We start from the raw sequence: 20000 nt of genomic DNA on the forward strand, positions 1-20000 counted from the left end.
TTTTACAGACAATCAATTTGCTTCAATATGAATGAACCCGGGACCGATGTGGTCCGGATGGATGGTCCGAGAGCTTCGTTGGTTCGTTGGTCCGAAATCAATCCTCCACCACAACCTCGTAAACAGACGATCGGACAGACGGACAGACGGTGGATGGACTGCCACCGGATGTCAAGTGTAGGATCCTGTCTTGGGATCCTTTTTCTGTTGTCCAGCACCCCTGGACACTGGAGCCGGTTTCACTGCTACTGCTGCTGCTCAATCATTTACCCGAACGGGGATTTTGTTGGAAGACAGTTGGGGAGCACGAGCACGAAGAAGAACAAAAACCCTTTTGCCGGCCCCGGGATGTCCCGGAAGGATACTCCATTTGTGTTTGTGCTTGTGTTGTAAATGGTGAAAGACGAACCGAGCGGGGGGATTCATTGATTATTTATGGCGCCCAAGACATCAATCTTCGGATGTGGTTCCGAATAGGGAGCTAACATGCAATTGGCTCCACGATTGGTTCTGACACGCGATGCTTCACTGATTTCCATTTTATATGTTCGATTGGTTTCGAGTTTCGTTTTTCGTTCTGGGACGATGGATCGGTCGTAAAAATGATTAAAAAGTGCGAGATAAACAGAGAGAGAGAGAGAGAGAGAGATTGAAGTAGCTCCGCGAGGATTTTAGCAAGAATCCTTTTTCGACGTCCACTGGTCCCAATGGGATGCAACAAAACCGCAGCCACTAGACAGACTAAACGAGCGACAGCTACCAGTTCGATTCCAATCGGAACAATAACTCAATCTCGGCATCTAATTCTGTTCCATCCCCTGGATTAGTGAGCATAATCCCTGCCAATACGATTATCGCACCCTCCAGATGGAGCTTATCAGCCGTTTGCTCGGTAGCGATTAGCTGCCGCTCGATATCACAACGTTTGTTATGGCAGATGGGCTCAATTTGTTGAGGTGATCCACCAGTGCGCTCGACGGTTTCGCTGCAATGTTTCACGTCAAGTCCAAAACGTCATCGCGGAACAGAGAGAGAGAGAGAGATAGGGAGATAGAGCAGAGAGATGCGCATTTAGGAAATGAAAACCATTCAACACAACACGCCAAAGGTCCCTTGTCTTTCCTGTTTCGTGCCCCAGAAGTCGCTCACCGCGCGACAATCATGCTAATGAGCTTTTTCGCGGGAAATTTTCAACCCACCTAATCCCTCCCTCCCTCAGGGAATACCCGAAGCGTCGAGCGAAAAAGAAAACAAAATGGATAAAGAATGCGAAGCGCACTTTTCGATACGGAATCAATGTGGAAATGGTTTCTGCCACCGGCACCAGCACCGGTACCCGTACACGCGATACATTCTTCGTTGAGCAGGCCCAGTAGGGACGATGGTGACGGTCCGTGGTGGCGTATTTGCAGATCATTGCCGGAGGCGCCTCCTACTGTCGTCGTCGTCGTCGTCGTCACCGTGGCCGTCGCTGGCACTTGTGTCCCGCATGAATAGCGTGGGTAACGGGCTGGAAAAACTGCTTCACCTTTCAGGTTCCCAAAAGGCCGCAGCACCAGCAGCAGACTCACCGATGCGGAAGTAATCGCCTTAGAAAAGGAAACAGCCGGCAACCGAGTGGTCGAGAAGAAGAGGGACGGAAGGAGCCAGGGTGCGAGTGTGTGTCAAAGTCGAAACTTCCTTTGAGGTTGTGTGGCCAACCGTTAAGCTCTTGGCAGTTACATTTGATCAGCGAACGAACGCACGCGTCACGCCGAACGCCATGTGTATGTGGTCCCCAGGGGAGGGGTGCCACCCTCTTAACGCAAAGACAAAACCTCCCTCCAACGAAAATGCCCGCGGCCACTGTCGCTAGAGGAAAAAGTACCTTCTCTCTCTCTCTCTCCCCCACTCTGTGTTGACATAGGGCAAGGAATCGTTGGTCGTTCCGTTGCGTTCCTTCCAAGAAGTACCAGCCCGACCGTGGGAGCCAGCAAATACGCTCTTGGGCTCCCCCTCCCGAAGGTATTTTGAATACAAATACTCCAAAAGTCTATACCGTCGACGCCATCGGTTGAAATCGATTTATCGATGCGTAAGGCACACGTACACTGTGGAGCGGTAGGCTGAAGGCTGGAGGCTACTAGCTCGCTTCCAGTCCGGTGGACAGCCGGGTATTTACATTGCAATTCGTACGGCAAGGCAACTGGTTGACTTCGTGTGTTTGGGTGTGTGTTTGGTCAGTGCTACAAAGCTGATAACACCCTTGGGCTGCGTGGGTGGTCGTGTTCATGCTGGGTTATGCGAACCCGCCCGGCTGGGTGTAAGTGCTGTTTATACTTCACCTGGACCTACTTCTTCGCGCTATCGCTAAAGTTAGGAGCACAGTAAGCGAGTAAAAAATCTTCGTAAACGTCACGACATAACCTCAATCATCAAGATAACTTTCGGAGAAAATGGCCATGGTGCTTCGAATGGCTAATGTGTCCTTCGAAAGTAATTAATCGGCAACAATCGGCAGCTTAATCTTTGGTTACATATTTCTCAAAAAAAGCCATTTAATTCGTCTTTTTGCATTAGTATTTAACAGAGGTCTCAAACTTGCTTTAGCATGCGAGCCACAGAAGAAGGTAACAGCCAGTCTGTGGACCATTTCACAATATAATTTTACTTTATTAAATTGGCCTTTTCCCACCAAAGCACAACCAGTGCTGGTGTTCACGGTCAGAGAGTTAAAGACAATTCCAACACTGGTCGCTGCGTCGGGAAAATGAAAAGATGTAGCTCCGTTGCCGAAACCCGGTGATGATGGAGGCGCCCTTCGAAATGGAGGAGCCAGGTAACCGGTACATTCAGAGGTTTTTTAATAGAGATTTAAATGGGTAAATAACATAATGGATCTCAAATTTAATTATTTGGAGAATGTTGAAAGGTTGACAAAATGATTGTTCATTCAAAATCCAATATCTGCATAGAATAAAATGACATGGAACATACAATTAATGATTCATCTTTCTCGATATGCTTGGTAACTCGTAAAATTTCCGATTTATTTTTGTTTTACAAAAAAAACAACACCATCAGTCCGTAGTACAACGCAGCACTCACCACCGTCAACCACGGTTTATGATCCCGCAATGTGATACTGTGACTGACGGACCCAATACTTCAATAACCTCTCCTAGAGCGCTCTCCAGGGAACCGGTTCCATAAAGCGTTCCATCGAAAGAAAGAAACGATCTCACCTCAAGAGCGTGAGCATTTTTGGAAAAGTTTGTTCCATCGAGGTTGGTCTCCTGGCGAGGGAATACTACCCCTTTCTTGGGAGGTAGCTGCCGACTCAACTATTCCGCGTGGAGACCATCTTTCGATGAAAAGCGATCGGCGAGCAGCTAGCTAGCTGGCACAATCGACGATATTGCTATCGATGTCGATGGCTGCTTGCGAAGGGAAAGGAGAGGTCAGGAATCCGTATTTCATGTTGACACTCTTGCACACATACCCACTCACGGTCACACTGTTTCACCGGAAGGTCCTGGGAGAGTAATTCGTGGCGTACTATTGGTGCCGCAAAAAAATGGCCCTAGACCGTGGAACCCAAACAATTGGCCCAAGTACAGCCAACTCACGCTCAAGTTTAGCGTTCGAGTGCTCGAAAGGAACTAAAAGGACTTTCCCTCCATTCTCTACCGCTTCCTACTCTGCACCGACGTCGCAATCTATCCCTCTCTTGTTGCTCATAAAGCGAAACTTGCCATAAACAACCGCCAATATCCCATCCTCCCCCAGGGAGCGAAAACCGGCGATGTTTCTCGTGGCGATCTCAAACCCTCCCACGGTACACGGATCTACCAGTGCCAAAGTCCACAGTGGCGTGGCGAAGTAAATAAATCGTTGGCCGCGGCTCCAAGCTTCCCGGGTGAGGCGAAGGCGGTCACAGAGAAAAAAGGAGAAGCTAAACGGCGAGTAATCTTTTAGCTTCCGTTCAGCAGCCAAGCGAGAAAAATCTTTATTCCGTTCGGTGCTGCTGTTCGGTGCTGCTGGCACAAGAAATCCCGGAACACTCTTCCTGCCAGTCGTTGCTACTCCTTTTTATTCCAGGTTTCACTTGCTTCATAGCAGCGGATCCGGAATGAGCGCGTTTCTTTAGCGGAAAGAAAAACTTTACCAAACGAAAGCGGGGATGAGGGTTGCATTGCTTGGAGAGTGGTCGAGGGCGGAGATGGATAAATGAAAAATGCTCATTGCAAAACGTTAGCTGCCGACGCACCATCCGCCACCATTCACTTAGCTGCCAGAGCCTTGGAGCGTGCAGCCAGGCGGAAGTGACAGTTTTTCACCTTTTCCAACCGACCCTGAATGAGCAGCAACACTCCGGTTCGTCTGTCCATCTGGGCGTTGGTGGAATCAGAAGACGAAGTGAACCTTCACGGGCCAAGTGAGGGAAATTTAATTCTTAGAACAACATGCTCTCTCTCTCTTTCTCTCTGCGCTCCTCCTACTGACGGCTTGAGAGTGAAAAGAATCGATTTGATGGAAGAAAGCGGCACCGAAGGCACTGATCACGGTGCTGCTGCTGCTCATTACGCTCGCTGGCCAAAAACGCTGGCCACATCATTACGACTCCAACGACTGATCCCTGGTGCCAACGACGAACAACACACTTACCACCAGCACCAGCACCAACTTCAGCATCGCACCAACGCACACCACAAAATGATCGTTCTCGGCGGCTAATGGAAAATGGGCTCAGCACCATCCCATGGATGGCTTTTCCGGGTGGGAGACAGGGCGGCCATTAGCAAATTGAAAGTAACATTAGAGGGGCATTATTTACAGTGTTTCGCGACGGGAGAAATGGGGGACGTGGGATACACCATGACCCAGCCTAATGCAGATATATTGCGGACCGACGCGGCGCAAAAAGAGCGGCAAAAGTTTTAGTTATTTAAAAATGGCGCCGAAAGCCGAGGCCGAGGGCCTCGTTCGTGGCGTTGTTCTGCCCAAGGCACTTTAATTAAATATTACTAACCAGCGAGAGAACGAGAGAGAAGAACAGAGTAAACAAGCCCGAAAGCCGGATGGAAGGGGGGAACGATGGCTCCGGGGCTTAGCTTAGCCAGAATGTTTGTGATACTGTGCCTACTCCTTGGGAGAAACATTGAGAACTGCTCTTCAAGATTAAAGTCTGTTCCGGTTGGATGGGTTTGAAGCGATGGTTTCACTTTGTTGCGTAAGAACACTCGGTTTCGCCCTAGTTTGGTTGAAAGTTGCCTAGAATGGGGCACGATAATATTGATCTCCACCGCCAGGATGATTCATGACATTTGAACACCAACATGACCGGGAGATGACGGTACGGAACCTGGCATCATTTCAGGGTAGATTAGAAACCTTGGCCTACGAGTTGTCGGTGGTCATAATGGGAGCCATCTCAGGTGGAAAACACAAGGACTATGATGACGACAACCACTTCCGCCGGTGACTCGACATCGGTGGACGGTTTAATGAGTGACTTCGGTGACTGTAAAGAGCCGGTCTGTCCTATCAGCAGTGGCAAAACCTTCGAGACCGTACTTAAAGTGTTTCCAGAAGGTCCCTGCAGGATCCCCGGGGCCACCTAGGTTGATCCTAGAGAAAAAGAGAGAGAGAACCACAATGTAGACTGTCGTCATGTTGTAACCAAGCCCGTAACGTTGTGGCTCATACGGGCATATGTCGTCCCTGGGAGGTTTACCATTACGTGGATTCGTGTGTATCCTCCATAATTACTGTCTCCTACCTTTTCTCCTCTTCCCCCTCTCTTCACTGCTCTGATAACAGCCAAGGTTTGGTCGAAAACAAATAAGATTCCAATTTAATTATTTCGAATTAGCATATAATCTCGTTGCCACAATAATGCCAACACCGGGATTATGGGGTTTTGCGGGGCGAGGCATTGTTACAAGGGAAGTGAAGGAGAGCAAAGGTACCTGTTATTCCAGAAACCGTAGACTCTCACCTTGGCTGTGCGTTGATACGGGGAATTAGATTTTAGAACGAGACAGACCCGGGGCTAGGCTTCGCACAGACATTAGATTAAACCAAGACAGGTGCTGAATACTTGTTTGTCGGTTTAAATGAGCAAATGCGTTAGGGTTTGTGTATTGTGTTCCGCTTCTGAGTTGCAGGAAGTGCGTCGATGAAACGGGCTTCCCATGTGACGATCGATTTGACGAGCTTTAGCTCCAGCTTTTGGGCTGAAAACGATTCTAATACCATTTAACATTGAACAACCTCAACACAGCCCAGAGGACCAAAACGAACAACCAAATGAACTCTTGCTATGCCGTCCCGGGGTCCTGGGCAATCTAATGAGCAGAAAGCTTCGCTACGACGACTCCAAACACCACGACCTACGCACGTGGGAATATTGAAGACGTTTCAATAATAAGGCAGCACCTGCGCCCGGCAAGACTGAATGCTTCACACCAGAAGAAGGTGAAGACTATCGCTTCCCAGGACCAGAAGAAAGACCGGAGACATGGAGTGACGAGTGTGACGTGAGTGAGGTGAGGTTGTGGTGGATTGTATAAATAATCCCTTACCAAAGGGGATATCGCTTTGGTACCGGCAACACCAGCAGGAACTTGGGAGCCACCAGCTCCACGTTCTCTTCACCCCATCGCTCCCCGAAAGGCAAACGTCATCGATGAAGGTGACGATAGGGGCCCGGTTTGGCTATGATGTCGGTCGGATACCCTGGAATGCCCGGAAACAATCGGGAACAATGCAATGGCTGACGGATGGACAGGAGAAGCGAGACAGGAGTGGTGTGTGCCAGGTGTCGAGCAAACAGGAATTGGAACTAATGAATGTCTGAAATGTTTCACTTCGCCGAACAAGGGTGCCAGAGAATCAAGAAGAGGTACACAGCACGCACGAACGATCGAATCGATTGGAAGACGCTAGACGCCGCCTGGGACTAGGACAGGTACACCGGGAACCAAGGCATTTCTATTGCCAGCCATTTGTTGTCGGCTCGCTCGTGCTCGGATGATTACTTACCATTATCTTGTAAGGCGTTGTCGTTCGGTTCTGATTAGCTCGCCTCTCTTTCGCTATCGAGCTCCCCCTTTGGCTTGGTTCCTTCCGAGAGTTTTGGGTTTACTACCGGAATGCTTTCTTGGAATCGATTGTTTGGGTTTGGTTCCAGCTTGGAAGTTGTTTTTCAACTTTTCCTAGAAGAAACTCCAATTAATAAACTCCAAGTTGTGTATATGTGTGCGTCTCATCTTCAACCAGTGAACCTGGAATTCATGTTTATTTATGTAATGAAAGTCATACAGACTCGCTTCTTATTTATATTCAATTACAAACTAAATTCTGCTCTCAGATTAAGTGGAAATTGTGCGAATGTTGTTGCTCAATTTAGCTCAAATTGTTTCGTTGAGTAATCGCATGACATTCCGGCTTCACTGAAAAATCCACGGTTGCTTTGATTGCTGCTTGATCACGTCTGGAACGCACGTCTTCATCTCTCTATCTAGCTGAAGACAGGATTACCTCGAGTCCGAGATGAGATGGTGCACACCTAAAAACAACAAACAGATTAGCTTAAAACAAGCTCTCCAAGTACCGCCAGCATCGCCGTGATTCATTGAAACCACAAACCAAAGGGGCTGCCGAAAGGTTGGCTGGCGAATGCTTGGAAAGATCATCGCCAACAACAGCAGACCGGTCTCTCGTTACCTCAAAAGCCAATTCAATCGCAGCCAGTGCCAGCACCGAGATCGAGGCCCCCGAGAAGCTGTGGTACCGAGCTGGGGTTGAATAATTGATAAATAATCATTCAAATCTTTACACAACTCGCCTAAGCACTGTAATCAACGTTGGTTAAGCTGCTCGGATAAAAGCTGGCGTGTGGATGCTGGTCTGCTACTCACACTCATACACGAAACCCACAACCATCGGGGCTCACTCCTTCACTCCGATTAGTGGCGTCGGTACAAGAGTAAATTGAAACAATCTTTCTTTTGTTTGGCTATAAAAACGAACGAAACCATCAACCACCGTAGGTACCGAGTAGTAGTACCATCATCCTCAGCAGCATCATCATCATCTACATCGACAGGAGCAGGAGCAGGAGTCGAGCTTTAGTGTGTATCGGTCCCAGAACACAATAAAATATGATGCAATTAAAGGCAGCAAGTGCTGCTGCTGGTTGCTGGTGCTGGTTGGTGGTCAGGCATTAGGGCGGTGGCCAAGGGTTTACGGCAAGCAACATGCCAATCTGCCGAAAGGGCCAAATGAGTTTTTATCGCCTCCCAGCGCTCACTACACTCCACCGTTGGCCACCGTTGAAGGGACCGAGTGCAAAGCATCGCTTTCGTCGACGATGGAGACGCACACATCGGTCTCCAGTCAGCTCCGACCTGTCGGTTGCAGGAAATTTCTCTCTCTCTCTCTCTCTCTCTCTCTCTCTTTGACTGCCTGTCTGGTACGTGTTCGATCTGGTGTACTTTCTCCATGAAAATACATTATTTAACACATCGTTGAGCAAAATTAATTGAATGTAGAATTGATCGGACTCTGCTCTTCGTTGGGCGACTACTGTTTGCTACTGACTGCCCATTCCTCGAGGTTTTGTGTGTATCTGTGTGTGAGTTACTGTAATCCCATTCCTGGCTAAAATCCAAGACAACATTTTCGAGAAATGCACAAACGGAAAAGCAAGCGCGCCACTGCAGATTGGCAGATTGAACGGTTTGGAAGACAATTCCTTGGTCACACGGTATCCGCATAACCGCCCAGGGGTAGTTCACGCTGAATTCAGCCAATCAGCTTCCCCAGGATGCTCGATGAGCCATGAGAAGAAAATAATGACCAGCAACCAATCTTCCCTGACGGTTGCGCTCGCTGCGCGAGAACGAAATGATAATAATAGTGTTCCTGTCTTGACTCGTGCCCGAGCTCGAGATGCAGACAGTGTGAACGAAGGAACGACGGAATACAAAAGATAGGACAGGACAGCGAAGGAAAATGGTGGTTTGAAATTGAAAGCCAGAAGCCCCTCGGGCGCTGCACAGAGGCTACGGAGACGCCGTGGCCGTGGTGTTCCATAATTTTTCAAATAAGAAAATGAATTCATTACATAATGATGGATGACTAATTTTCTTTGGCTGACAGGCCGGCCAGGCACCACTAAAGAGCAGAGCAGCGGGCGGACGGGTGGCATCGTAAATTTGCAAACGACCGGAGGACGAAAGGAATATCAAATTAGTTTGCGAATTTCGTATCTTCCAGCCGTCGGTCTTCCAACCGTTGTTCGCTGCTCGCTCTAGTGCTGGGGCTACGCCGTTGTAGCTGCACGGACTGGCCGTGGATCCGCAAATTTATCTTGCTTCAATGGGTTTCCTCGACCTCGCCCAGTTGCGTTCGCGGCAGCTTTTTGCTTGCTTCCGGAGTGCGAGGAGATGAAGGTGACGTGGTCCACGCTATTTTCTCATTCGCTTTCTTTTTTTGGGGGAGGAAGGCACAGAAAAACGCACCCGTCGCGTAAAGCGTTGCACAGCGGACAGTGTCACCGGTGGCCGTCGGTGCAGAGGCGCTTCACTCGACGATCAAACTCCGCGCCCTGGACTGGGTGCCAGGTGATGAATACCAAAATGCTGAATACCTGATGTGAAACCTCTCTGTCCTCGGGGCGGGGAGCGTTTGCTGCAGCGTTAACTTTGGACGCCAATTCGTTGGTTTGAGATTTTTCCAGCAGCTTTTTTTCGCCACTATGAAAACACGTTTCACTTGCTCCATTATTTGGAATTAATTTTCTCTGCTTTAGTTTACTTTCCTGGTTTCCACGAGCGTAGTCTTCATATCAAATGCGTTCTTGTAATCTGAAAACTGTAATTGATCTTGGAACTTTTTTAAGAAAGACGAGCAAATTATAAGCAGAAAATGCGGTGTGAATTATCTCTTGTAGAATGTTTACAGCTTACAACAGAAAAGAACTTGCAGAATTTTTAGGAAAAGACCATGTAAGCGCGTTATAAGAATTTATAACAACAATTATGCTTTAAACATATTACAAAACAAAAGCATCTCGTGGCAATGAATAACATGTTTAAGGGTAACTTAAATTTATTGAGAATTTTTAAATGTCCACCCACTGCAAAGCGAATGCTCGACACAGCTAATGCTCAATCAAAGCGCTCTCTTGGTCACGATCAATGCGATTCGATAAGGGCGTCCTTGAAAGAGCCTTGCTGGCTCGCTCCAGTATCTTTTGGCAGCGAAAACCGAATTTTAATCACAAAATCAGCTGATTGCACTCCAGAAGTGGTCGTTGAAGCGACGTTCCTCGTACGATAAGCCTGGTAGGCACTAGATTTGTCGCTCCCGTCCTGCTTTTCCGACTGCCACTGTTTTTTTTTTTTGCTGATGCAAGTGCGTTGTCGCTCCGGGAGTTGGCCGTGGCCAGCCCCCGGGAACGTGACAAAGATTTTTGATTTTTGTGTTTTTGGCTGACGAAAGGACTTTTTTGCTGCCGGTCCCTCCCGGCCGCAGAAGAACGACTGAAACCGGATGTTGTTATACTACTTCAATCTGTCCCGGATCACCGTGACGCTCTCTCGCTCTCTCTCGAGTAGAGAGCACTCGATTGATTGCTTATTTCATTTACGAAACGAAGCATTTCGTGCGATCGTTCGCTGGCCGACACGCGGAGACATAAATCACGCCAACCGACACCGTCAGAGCGAACGTGAGGGCTCAGAACTCGAGACTCTGACTTTGCGGAGGGACGCGGTTCAATCAGTGATTGAAGCTTGGTTGGACAACCAGGTCCAATGGGACCGACAGGTTTAGCTGCGTACTGCGCTCCGGCCGGATCCCTTTTGAGAAAGATCAAACATAATTACTTCGCTAATTGAAGGCAAACACGCGGCTTCGTTGGTTGTTGGAACGCGCAAATTTGTTGTCGACGAGCGGACGAGTGTCGAGGGCCACAAACGTACCGCAAACGACGTCGACGATGACGACGATGACGACGACGACGATGAATCGGTCACGGTGTCGGTGTCGCAATGAAGGCGTGAGGATCCCCCGGACTGTAATCGGAAGCCCACTGGAGGCGGCAGCCTGAAAGCAATATCCTCCGACCATCCCTTTTTGGACAATTTGATGCGCGAAATTAAATTGCGATCAATTTATCACCATCGAGAGGAAGCGAAAGAGAGCGCAGTCAGAGCGGGTGAGTGATTACCGGGATCGGTTTCGAGTGAGGTGAGGGGGATGGTTGACACACAGAAGCATCACCATCGCCATCATCATCAACACGCTGCTCATCACGCTGGGAGCAGCATCAACGGTGGCCAACATTGACAGCATCTTCCGGTTCCGGTTCACACAATGGCCGTGCCCGCACCCGTCAACTTGAATGACGAATGACGCACAGGGCGCTGGAAGGTGTCTGGGCGCCCTGAAAGCATTTTCCCTGGGCTTCGTGGTGTGTGCCGTGTACGTCTTTATGTGGAAAATGCTGAATAGAACTGGAAACGAGGAGTGATGGAGGAGAGGGAAACACGGGCAAAACACTTGAAACCATCAGCAGCCTTTCCGCCATCGTGGTTCCTGGTGGTTCAAAGGATTAGGAATTAAGCGAGAAGCATTTCCGGGTTCGCTTTTCCTCCCATCCCCCTCCCCCCCCCCCCCCCCCCACCCACAAGCCGGTGACGGTGAAGGAATCCGCGCGAACGAAATTGCGTGCGAATAAGCCCCGCTCCACCCCTTCAACGCTCTGCACTCCCTTCTGTTGACATTTAATTTATTCAAAACTATTTATCATAATACGAGCAAGCTCCCAATGGTGAGAGACAGAGAGAGAGGAGGTTCGTGCGAGCGTCTTTCTTTTGAATGAACCAGCGAGTGGAGGACTGAACCTCAGGTGAAATCCCGTTTATACGCTCCATTTGAATGTGGGCCGAGGGGAAGAGAGCGGAGGGCATTACCACCTCCACAGCGTAGGCGTGCCACACGACGGATTGATGACAGCAACTAACCGAATGACAAATATTAGCAATCTATTTGAATTATGTTTACAACCGTGCCTGACCGAATACCTGACGAAAGCGATTCCTTTCGCTCCAGTCGCTGCTATTGCTGCTACGACTACTGTTGTTTGGCTTAGACTTTCTGCTGCTGCTGCTGCTGCTGAAATCGGAGCCGGACCATCGCTTCGAGCTGCGAGGAACGTTTATCTAATGAATTCCAATTAGCTCGTCGTCATCGTCGTCGACGTCGTCGTTCGTCTTTCTTCTGCTCAAGCACAACCGCACCAAGCGGCCTTTAGCCAATTGTTTTGCCTTTCTGCACCTCTTCTCCCACCCTTTAGAGGTCCTCATGGAGCGACCAAAGCTGAAGCGGTTGCTCGCTGTGACCGCGTAGCTGGCTGGATAACGAAATGAGCATTTCGGGGCGGTGTGGAACTGTGGACCGACTTTCCATTTCCACATCAAAGGCACATGATTGTGGCAAACTACTAAAGGTTTGATAACGCTGAATGTTAGGCTGGAAAGCGGGAAGATCAGATTTTACCAACCCGATTATTCGCGGAATAGCGGAATGGCGTTTAGACGAAACCATAGGCGTTCCATCCATCTAAATCCATCCAGGTGAATCACCATTTGTAGACCGTTCTAGTGGATTATGCTGTAGGATATAAGATAAGTGACGTGTGGAATGAGTTTTTGTGGAAAAGCAAATTAAACTCTAATTCAGGCCATTGAGTTGATCATGATTTAAGTGATGGAAGGAACCTTGCCGTCGATTAGAGTCATATTAGATCTATTAGAGCGCTAATCAAATGACACTTGAAATCGTATCTGTCTGTGCAGGTGGGGAAATTATTGCTGAAATGGTTTAACAAGACGAGGAATATATTTTTCAATGCTGAAACAATCAGAAACTTACGAGGATTTTGAATATAAATTAAAATCAAGTAGAGATCTTCAACAGCACGAGACGTTTGGAATTGTTTTGAAGTTGAAAATAGTAGACGATTGAGATAATTTTTGCCTGATCTTACTCCCAAAATGGCTCGAAAAATCCTAAAAGCCATCATCAAGATCCCTATCAGGTCATTTGCACTCAGATTCACAGCCAAAGACCATCCTGATTGCATTCCAGTATGCAATTGTTTTCATCTCCAGTAGTACAGCTGGACGTTCCCAGAAATAGAGATAAACCTCTTCGCAACCAGATAGATGGTAACAGTCTCCGATGACAATCAACACCTGGACGCTGGCAGCCCCCCTTGGGTGTCGTGTCCCGAGTGTCGACACCATCGCAAACCATTGTCCAGCACAATCATCCAATCTACGGGCCTGTGCCAGTGTGTGGTCCTTACCGTTACGCAGCGCATAGTGAACATCATCATCATCATCACCATCATCGTTGCTGGAAGCCCCGAAGTCAGGTTCACACTCCCGTGCATCGATCTCATGGCCCTGCACACAGACACTCAATCAAATCCAGCCAAGGAGCAAGAGAAGGAACAGCAATCGCTACACCATCGCAGCGATTAGACTTCGGGGGGTTCGGACGCGTGCTCGTAATAATATTTATTGTTATTAAATAGAGGAAGTCACCCTCGATTGCACCCCCGAGGGGCCACAAACACACACATAGACGTCACACCGGTGTCCAGCATCGTCCAGCAGCAGCATAATCATCATCATGAACATCATCATCATCCAACGAATCTGCTTCCGTCCTAACCGTTGTGGGATAGCTTTTCGTCTGAGGGAAAAAAGACCACCACATCGTGTTGGTCGTTGTCCTGGCATCCTGGCTGTCCTGCCGCTGCCGCTGCTGCTACTGGTGGCCGTTGGGCACTCGATGTCGGTCCGTCTGTCGGTCTGTCTGTCAGTGTCGAGTGTTACTTGGAATTTGCCCTCCCAGTGCGGAGAGATGTTGAACGATTTCTCGCTCACTCAACTACACCCCGGGCTGAGGGTGTTCCTTCCCTCACCGAGCACGGGCCAGAGGGGGTGACCTCTTGGTGACAGCAACTCATATTTCATCGCATCGCAGCCCAGCTCATCGCATGGTTGTGCAGCAAGAATTAACAGCCTGACGTTGTAATCTACCTCGAAGCCACCGTACACGCGGGCGGGGGCTGGCTCCTCCCTTTTGCCCGAAAATCTCCCACCAATCTTCTGCATGCTTCAGTGAAGTCAATCTTGCTGCTGCTGGCGCCGTGGTACTAGAGGATCCGCAGTAGAGGTTTTTGGGGGGGGGGGTGAAAAGTTGCGGCTTCACTTTGCTTATGATAAATTGGTTACCATTTTTGCTACCAGCTTTTCCTTCTTCGCTTTCTACGGCGTACGTACCCAGTAGCCACAACACATACACAGCGAGTCATGGAGCTTTCTGGTAAGCGTACTACCGATCGGCATTTCTTAACTTTAGCTTTCATTTCGCTTCGGTCAGCCATTTTGCTTTGGAGATTTTTTTTTCGTCGCTACTTTTTTTTTCATCAGCCAACAGCGTAACGACCGCCCGTCAGTCAGTACCGGTCGAGCCGGTACGTACCGCAGTGCGGCACAAGGGACCGCAACATCTCCGCGCTTTTGCCGCGAGACATTGATGCTCCCCATCCGTGGCTCACCGGAAGGAAAAACACAAGGGGAAAAGCGAAGAAGAAGAAGAAGAGCGAACCTCCATATTGCGTGGAATAAAGTTCGTCCTTCCCCCTCCCCGGTGTAGCGTAAACCTCAGCCTCAACCTTGGACTCGGCGGATCGGAGAATCGATTTAATGGATGAGCACCGCGTGAACGGTCCTCGCGGGCGCACCGGGGAAAAGCTTGATCCTGGCACGTTTAGGCCGCATTCCGTATCGTCCCGGGCCACATCAGGATGATCACAAGGCTCCGTGAGAGAGGACGCACGACGGTATGCTACGGAGCGGTACCAATTTTCACACCTTCCTCTCCTCACTCGCTCTCTCTTTCTCTCGTGGGGTGCTGTCAGTTCTGACAGCCTGTGCCAGCCACAGCAGCCAGCTTTCGCTAACACGTTCCGCCGGTGAGCGCGGGCTTAAGGGTGGATTTGCATGGAACACATCGAAGCATCGTGCCACGATCGCACACGGTACCATGCGCTGGCCACCACCTTCCACAGCTGCCAATCGTGTGCATACTGGCGTATGCGTGTGGTTGAGAGGAAAAATAACGTGAAGCAAAAACTTTTCCCAAAAACCTGATGCCGCGTAGTGTTGCGATCTGCGCTTGGTTTCTCCATTTCGCGTGCGAGCGAAAGAGAGATCCTGTGTGGTGCAAGCTCTACACATAGCTCATAACAACCGGCCGCAGCTGGATTTATGCTTGGCCTCTTGTCTCTCGCGCTCTCGATGTGGCCTGGCGTACGGAGAGCAGCATCGAACCCAGCAGCACCCCTGGTATGTTGCGTGGAAAATGGAATTAAGGTGCACCAGCACCGGGTTTACCGACGGACCAATAGCGCCAACGTGACGCATAGACGATCGGCATTTGCGGCGAAGATAACGAGCAACGAACGAAATCCTCCTCCGAAACCACCCCGGGGACGATACATTTCAAAGTCAATCCTTTCGTGAGCGTGCTTAATGTGCCAATGTGGCATCGACCATGGATGCAAATTACGATCCAACGTTCAGCCACCTCTCTTGGGGGGGGCTTGGCATCCAATTGCGGCCTTCCGAGGTTTTACATACCAGGTCGGCTTCGTCGGTTGATGAAGCGGCCACCGGAACCGGTGGCTAATGACTTAGTCTTGGTGCAATTCATGCGTCTTCTGCGAGCATCAGAGGTCCGAACGCTAGAGCGTTAGGCCGAATGGTTTGATTACGCTCGCACATAGTACTAATCTAGAATACGGAATTATATTCAATCTACCTCGCCAGCACCTTCGTCTGAGGTCTCGAAACAAATGAAAATAGTTCAGAACAATCGATCGTCGGACGGTGCCAGGAGGCGTAACTTAGTCTCTTCTGTTGGGCAGGCCAACGTCGAGTACGGTCGATAGACAAGCAGAGTTTCAATCCACGTGGGAAAGTCGGAGCCAATCAAAGAGGAACATACAATACGAGCTGCTACATTCCTCCGCCGTACCGATGGGAGGTAACGTTGTTGCTGCCGGGCGAAAAAGGATAAATGTTCGCAGTACGGCGGTCGCCCGGTCGTTGGTACGGGGATGGACGAGATGGATCACATTTACCCTGGCAATCGGAACGGAGACGGCTAGTAAGTGACTATCATTACCCGGGGATCCCGGTTGCTGCTGCTGCTGCCGGTCAAGAATCGGTATCCAGCCTAATGATTGCTCGCTGTCCTCTGCCCAGAGCGTCATCTTTCATCAGCTCCAATTGAATCGAGAGGGTGGCCGGCAGCCAACGGGATGCTGGGGGATCTTTCGGATTTTCCTTCAATCGTAGCTGCTCCTCTGGCGCCCTGGCGTCCAGTGGTAGCAACTTGTTTCAATCAAGATTTTCAAAATCGATATCAGGCCGAGATGGAGTTTTGAAGGCAGTCACCTTCCATCCATGCCTTCGACCCATCGTCGTCATCGTCGTCCTCGTCGTCGAACGTTGGAAACGATACTTGGAAGCGATCCTTGAGGCTACGACGACCGGGCCTTCTGACTCGGTTGGAAAGCCAAGGTAGGAAGTTGGTTCCATTTTGATCGGACTGATTGAAACAGACGAGGTTTTCGGTAATAAAATTCGTATTCTAGGGCAGCCCCAAAACAATCTGGCGACTGTGAGCACCAGGCGAGAGAATGGAGGAAATGGGCTGACGATTGAAAGATGAAAAATTATGATACGAAGCATGTGGCACGGTTGGCCAGCTTAGGGGTCGTTCGGCAGATAAGGGACGGTCGTTCGGTTGATTCTTACTGAGAAAGGGAACTAATCAACAACACGGCCAAGGGGAACAGGTGGAACGGTGGCGTGGGTCCGAGTAAAGTCAATTCCCGTTTGCTTGTTGCCAGAAGAGGATTTCGACTTTACCAGTTTCCAATTACTTGCAATGCAGCGGCAATTCATAAAGAGAACCTTGCCGTGGTTCTTGCCCGGTGCTCTCTCTCTCTTGGGATCTTTGATTTGAGGTTTGATTCGAGAATGCGCTAGGTCAATCAGAAACTCGTCTTTGCACTCAGACTTCCAACATGATCATGCCACTTTAATCCTATTTGCAGTCCTTCGTAGAATAAATTCTCAAAACGAATACAATTTTAATGGAATGTAGGGATGTTCGCTTCCAAATATGCGAAACAATTCTGCTTCCAGGACGGAGAGATATGATTTCAAAAGATCAAAAACACATTTCAAATGAAAGATGCGCTTTGTTGTTCAAAACTACGACTGAAAAACTTTTGGAACAAACTCGGAGTAAAAACAGGCTTAGTTAGTATGTATGCTTGATTTTTATATGTCTCACACCATAGGATAGCATAAGCAACACTGCGCCCACTGGTATTACTTGATATTTATGTGAAATTGGATCGACAATCAATCGATAGGTTATTGTTTCATCTTTTTTGTGTGTTTGTCTGTGGAATATTGTAGCAAGGCGTGCAACATTATGTTACGCAGATTACTGGGAGCCACATTTATTATTCATCGTAATTGCGAGTAGTAAGTTACGAGCTCCGATCCTCCCTTGGCTCTCCGGTAATTGGCTATTTCGCATTATAATGAATCGATTAACTTATGATATTGGTTTTGGATTGCAATGCGAGTGACCTGCTCATAGATTACTCACGCAGCCTGCTCATGTAGCCGGCTACAATACAATCAACAGTTAAGTGGTGCGAAACATGGGAAATGGGAAAATGAAGGGATTGGAAGGTAATCGGGCATATTGTGTGAAATTTTTCAACATATAGCTGCCAGTACACGTTAGCTGCCAATACACTTTCATTGCAACTATCAACATATCAACATATGTGTTTGCATATTAAAGATGGGTAATATTAAACTAATGGAGCTTAAAAAAAAATTAATAAATAATCAAAGAATTTTGTTGCACCAGCCTTATATTTTTGCAATAAGTTAAAAAACACAAAAAGCTATGGAAATGCCTAATAGAAACTCCCAATACTCCTGTTTGAGAGCTGGTAATGACAATGTGTCGATAGAGATTATGGATGCAGTTTTCAAGCGATTTTCGATAGCAATTTTCAGCGGTAATGCTGCTGTCGTACACTGGCAGCTTAATATCTCATATTGCACATGCTGTTTAATAATGATTGATGTACGATTAAATGTTACCTCTCTTCATATGAACGAAGTGTTAAGTCTCGCACCGCTGTAAATCCCCGGCAGACTCTCGCTCCACTCCTAGGAGCGATAAAATGTTGATCACCAGCCATCACGAATCGATCTCTGGCTCCTCTGGCTAACTAATCGATTACGCGATTACAAACCGCGCACACTCGGACTGGACAAGAAATCAATTAAAACCGCACCGCAAACGCACACCAATCCATCATCCACTCGTCAGGTAAGGGTCCGAAAGGATGCCCGAACAAACAACCGCCAAACCAGGGGCATCCGAAGAAAAGGGGAAAGAGAGAGAGAGTGGACGACAATGAGGACGAGGATGGCGTCGAACTAACCGCCACCATTAATTAATGCGTTTTCCATTAATGCTGAATAATAATGATTCATAAATATTTTGATTATATCGCACCCGGGGACGCTACAGGCGAGGAGAGCCTATAAAGGCCACCCATCTCACAAACCCATTGTGTTACCGGACCCGGGTGGGAAAGCTCGACACGGGGCGTGCCTCGCTCATCGAAATTCATGATTGCCAGTAAGCGAACGAACGACAAAGCAAAAAGCATCGCAAACGGGCGCGCTCCATTTTCGCCATTCTACACCCCCTTCCTTCTCGTTGTTTTACACCTGGATCGGTGGAAAAACGGTGGTGGAAAATTTGCCCGCGAAAGAAACGATGAAAATGAGTTGCTTCATAATTTGCTCGTGCTCGTCTCTCATTGTTCGGTTGTGTGTCCGTCGCTTTCGCGCACGTCTTCGCCCACGCAGAACAGGTGAACAGAGGGGCCCCTTATCGGGGACTCGAGTGCGCGCGCGTTATAGCAATTGCCATTATTACCATCACCATCATCATCATCATCATCTACGCCGTTGTGAACCACCAACTCATCAACTCAAAAGCAGCCCTTAGCTCAAGCTGACCCTGACCCCTTGTCGGTGCTGGAGCAGGTGAAAGCAACAGCAACAGCAGACCATTGTACGCCATTTTGTGGTCCTCGCGGGGGGAGAGATGGTTTCTACTTATCGGCAGCGACCTTCCTGGTATCAAGATACTTCTTGTTGTTCCTGCTGCTGCTGCTGGAAAAGGTTAACAGCCAAGCGAGCACGAAGAGCTAAGAGCATCCGCACCGCACCCAAGGTTGGTTAACGATGTGTGGCCTGTTGGTGTGGCTGGAGGAACGATTAAATCATGCTCCGGTCGCATGATGATGGATGGTATGATTGCTGGTTCACCACCGGAGTCGCCGTTAATATGCTGGCCATTTACTCATAGCCGTCGTCGTCGTCACCCCTCTTGAATCCTTAACCCCCCAACCCCCCTACTCCTGTCACTCTCAATGTCACCCGAGAAATAGTGGGTTGCTTGGTTAGTAATTTACTAAACTCCATCACTAGCAGCACCCTCGAGTAACTCTGTTTCGCTTCTCTTCTCTCTTTTCCATTTCAGACGTTCCGACGCACGTGGAGAAGGTGCTGGTGAACGAAACGGCCCAAATTAAGTGCGACGTTTCCTCGAACCTCACCAACGACCGGATCCTCCTGGTGGTGTGGTACAAGGATAACGTACCGATTTACAGGTAAGATAAGGGAAACTCGTCCCCCATTTTTAGGGGTAAAACTAGGGCCTAATTTGGGGGTTTCCATTTCAAGGCCAACGGCTTGAACGTTCTAATTGAAAAAAGAGAGCTAATGCCACGATCGCTTACAAATGCGGGGGTT

General features: G+C 48.8%; 1 protein-coding gene across 1 annotated transcript in view; it reads left to right on the forward strand.

Moving 5' to 3' along the window:
• LOC126581432 (hemicentin-1) overlaps positions 1-20000 on the forward strand; it is a 161108-nt gene that overhangs the window by 27742 nt on the left and 113366 nt on the right. Inside the window, exon 2 of the mRNA XM_050245088.1 lies at positions 19729-19858. Coding sequence (XP_050101045.1) covers positions 19729-19858 — 130 coding nt within the window. The remainder of the gene's footprint in view (positions 1-19728; positions 19859-20000) is intronic.

The sequence above is a fragment of the Anopheles aquasalis genome, chromosome 2 (genome assembly GCF_943734665.1).
Source record: "Anopheles aquasalis chromosome 2, idAnoAquaMG_Q_19, whole genome shotgun sequence".
In the NCBI taxonomy this organism is placed as follows: Eukaryota; Metazoa; Arthropoda; class Insecta; order Diptera; family Culicidae; genus Anopheles; species Anopheles aquasalis.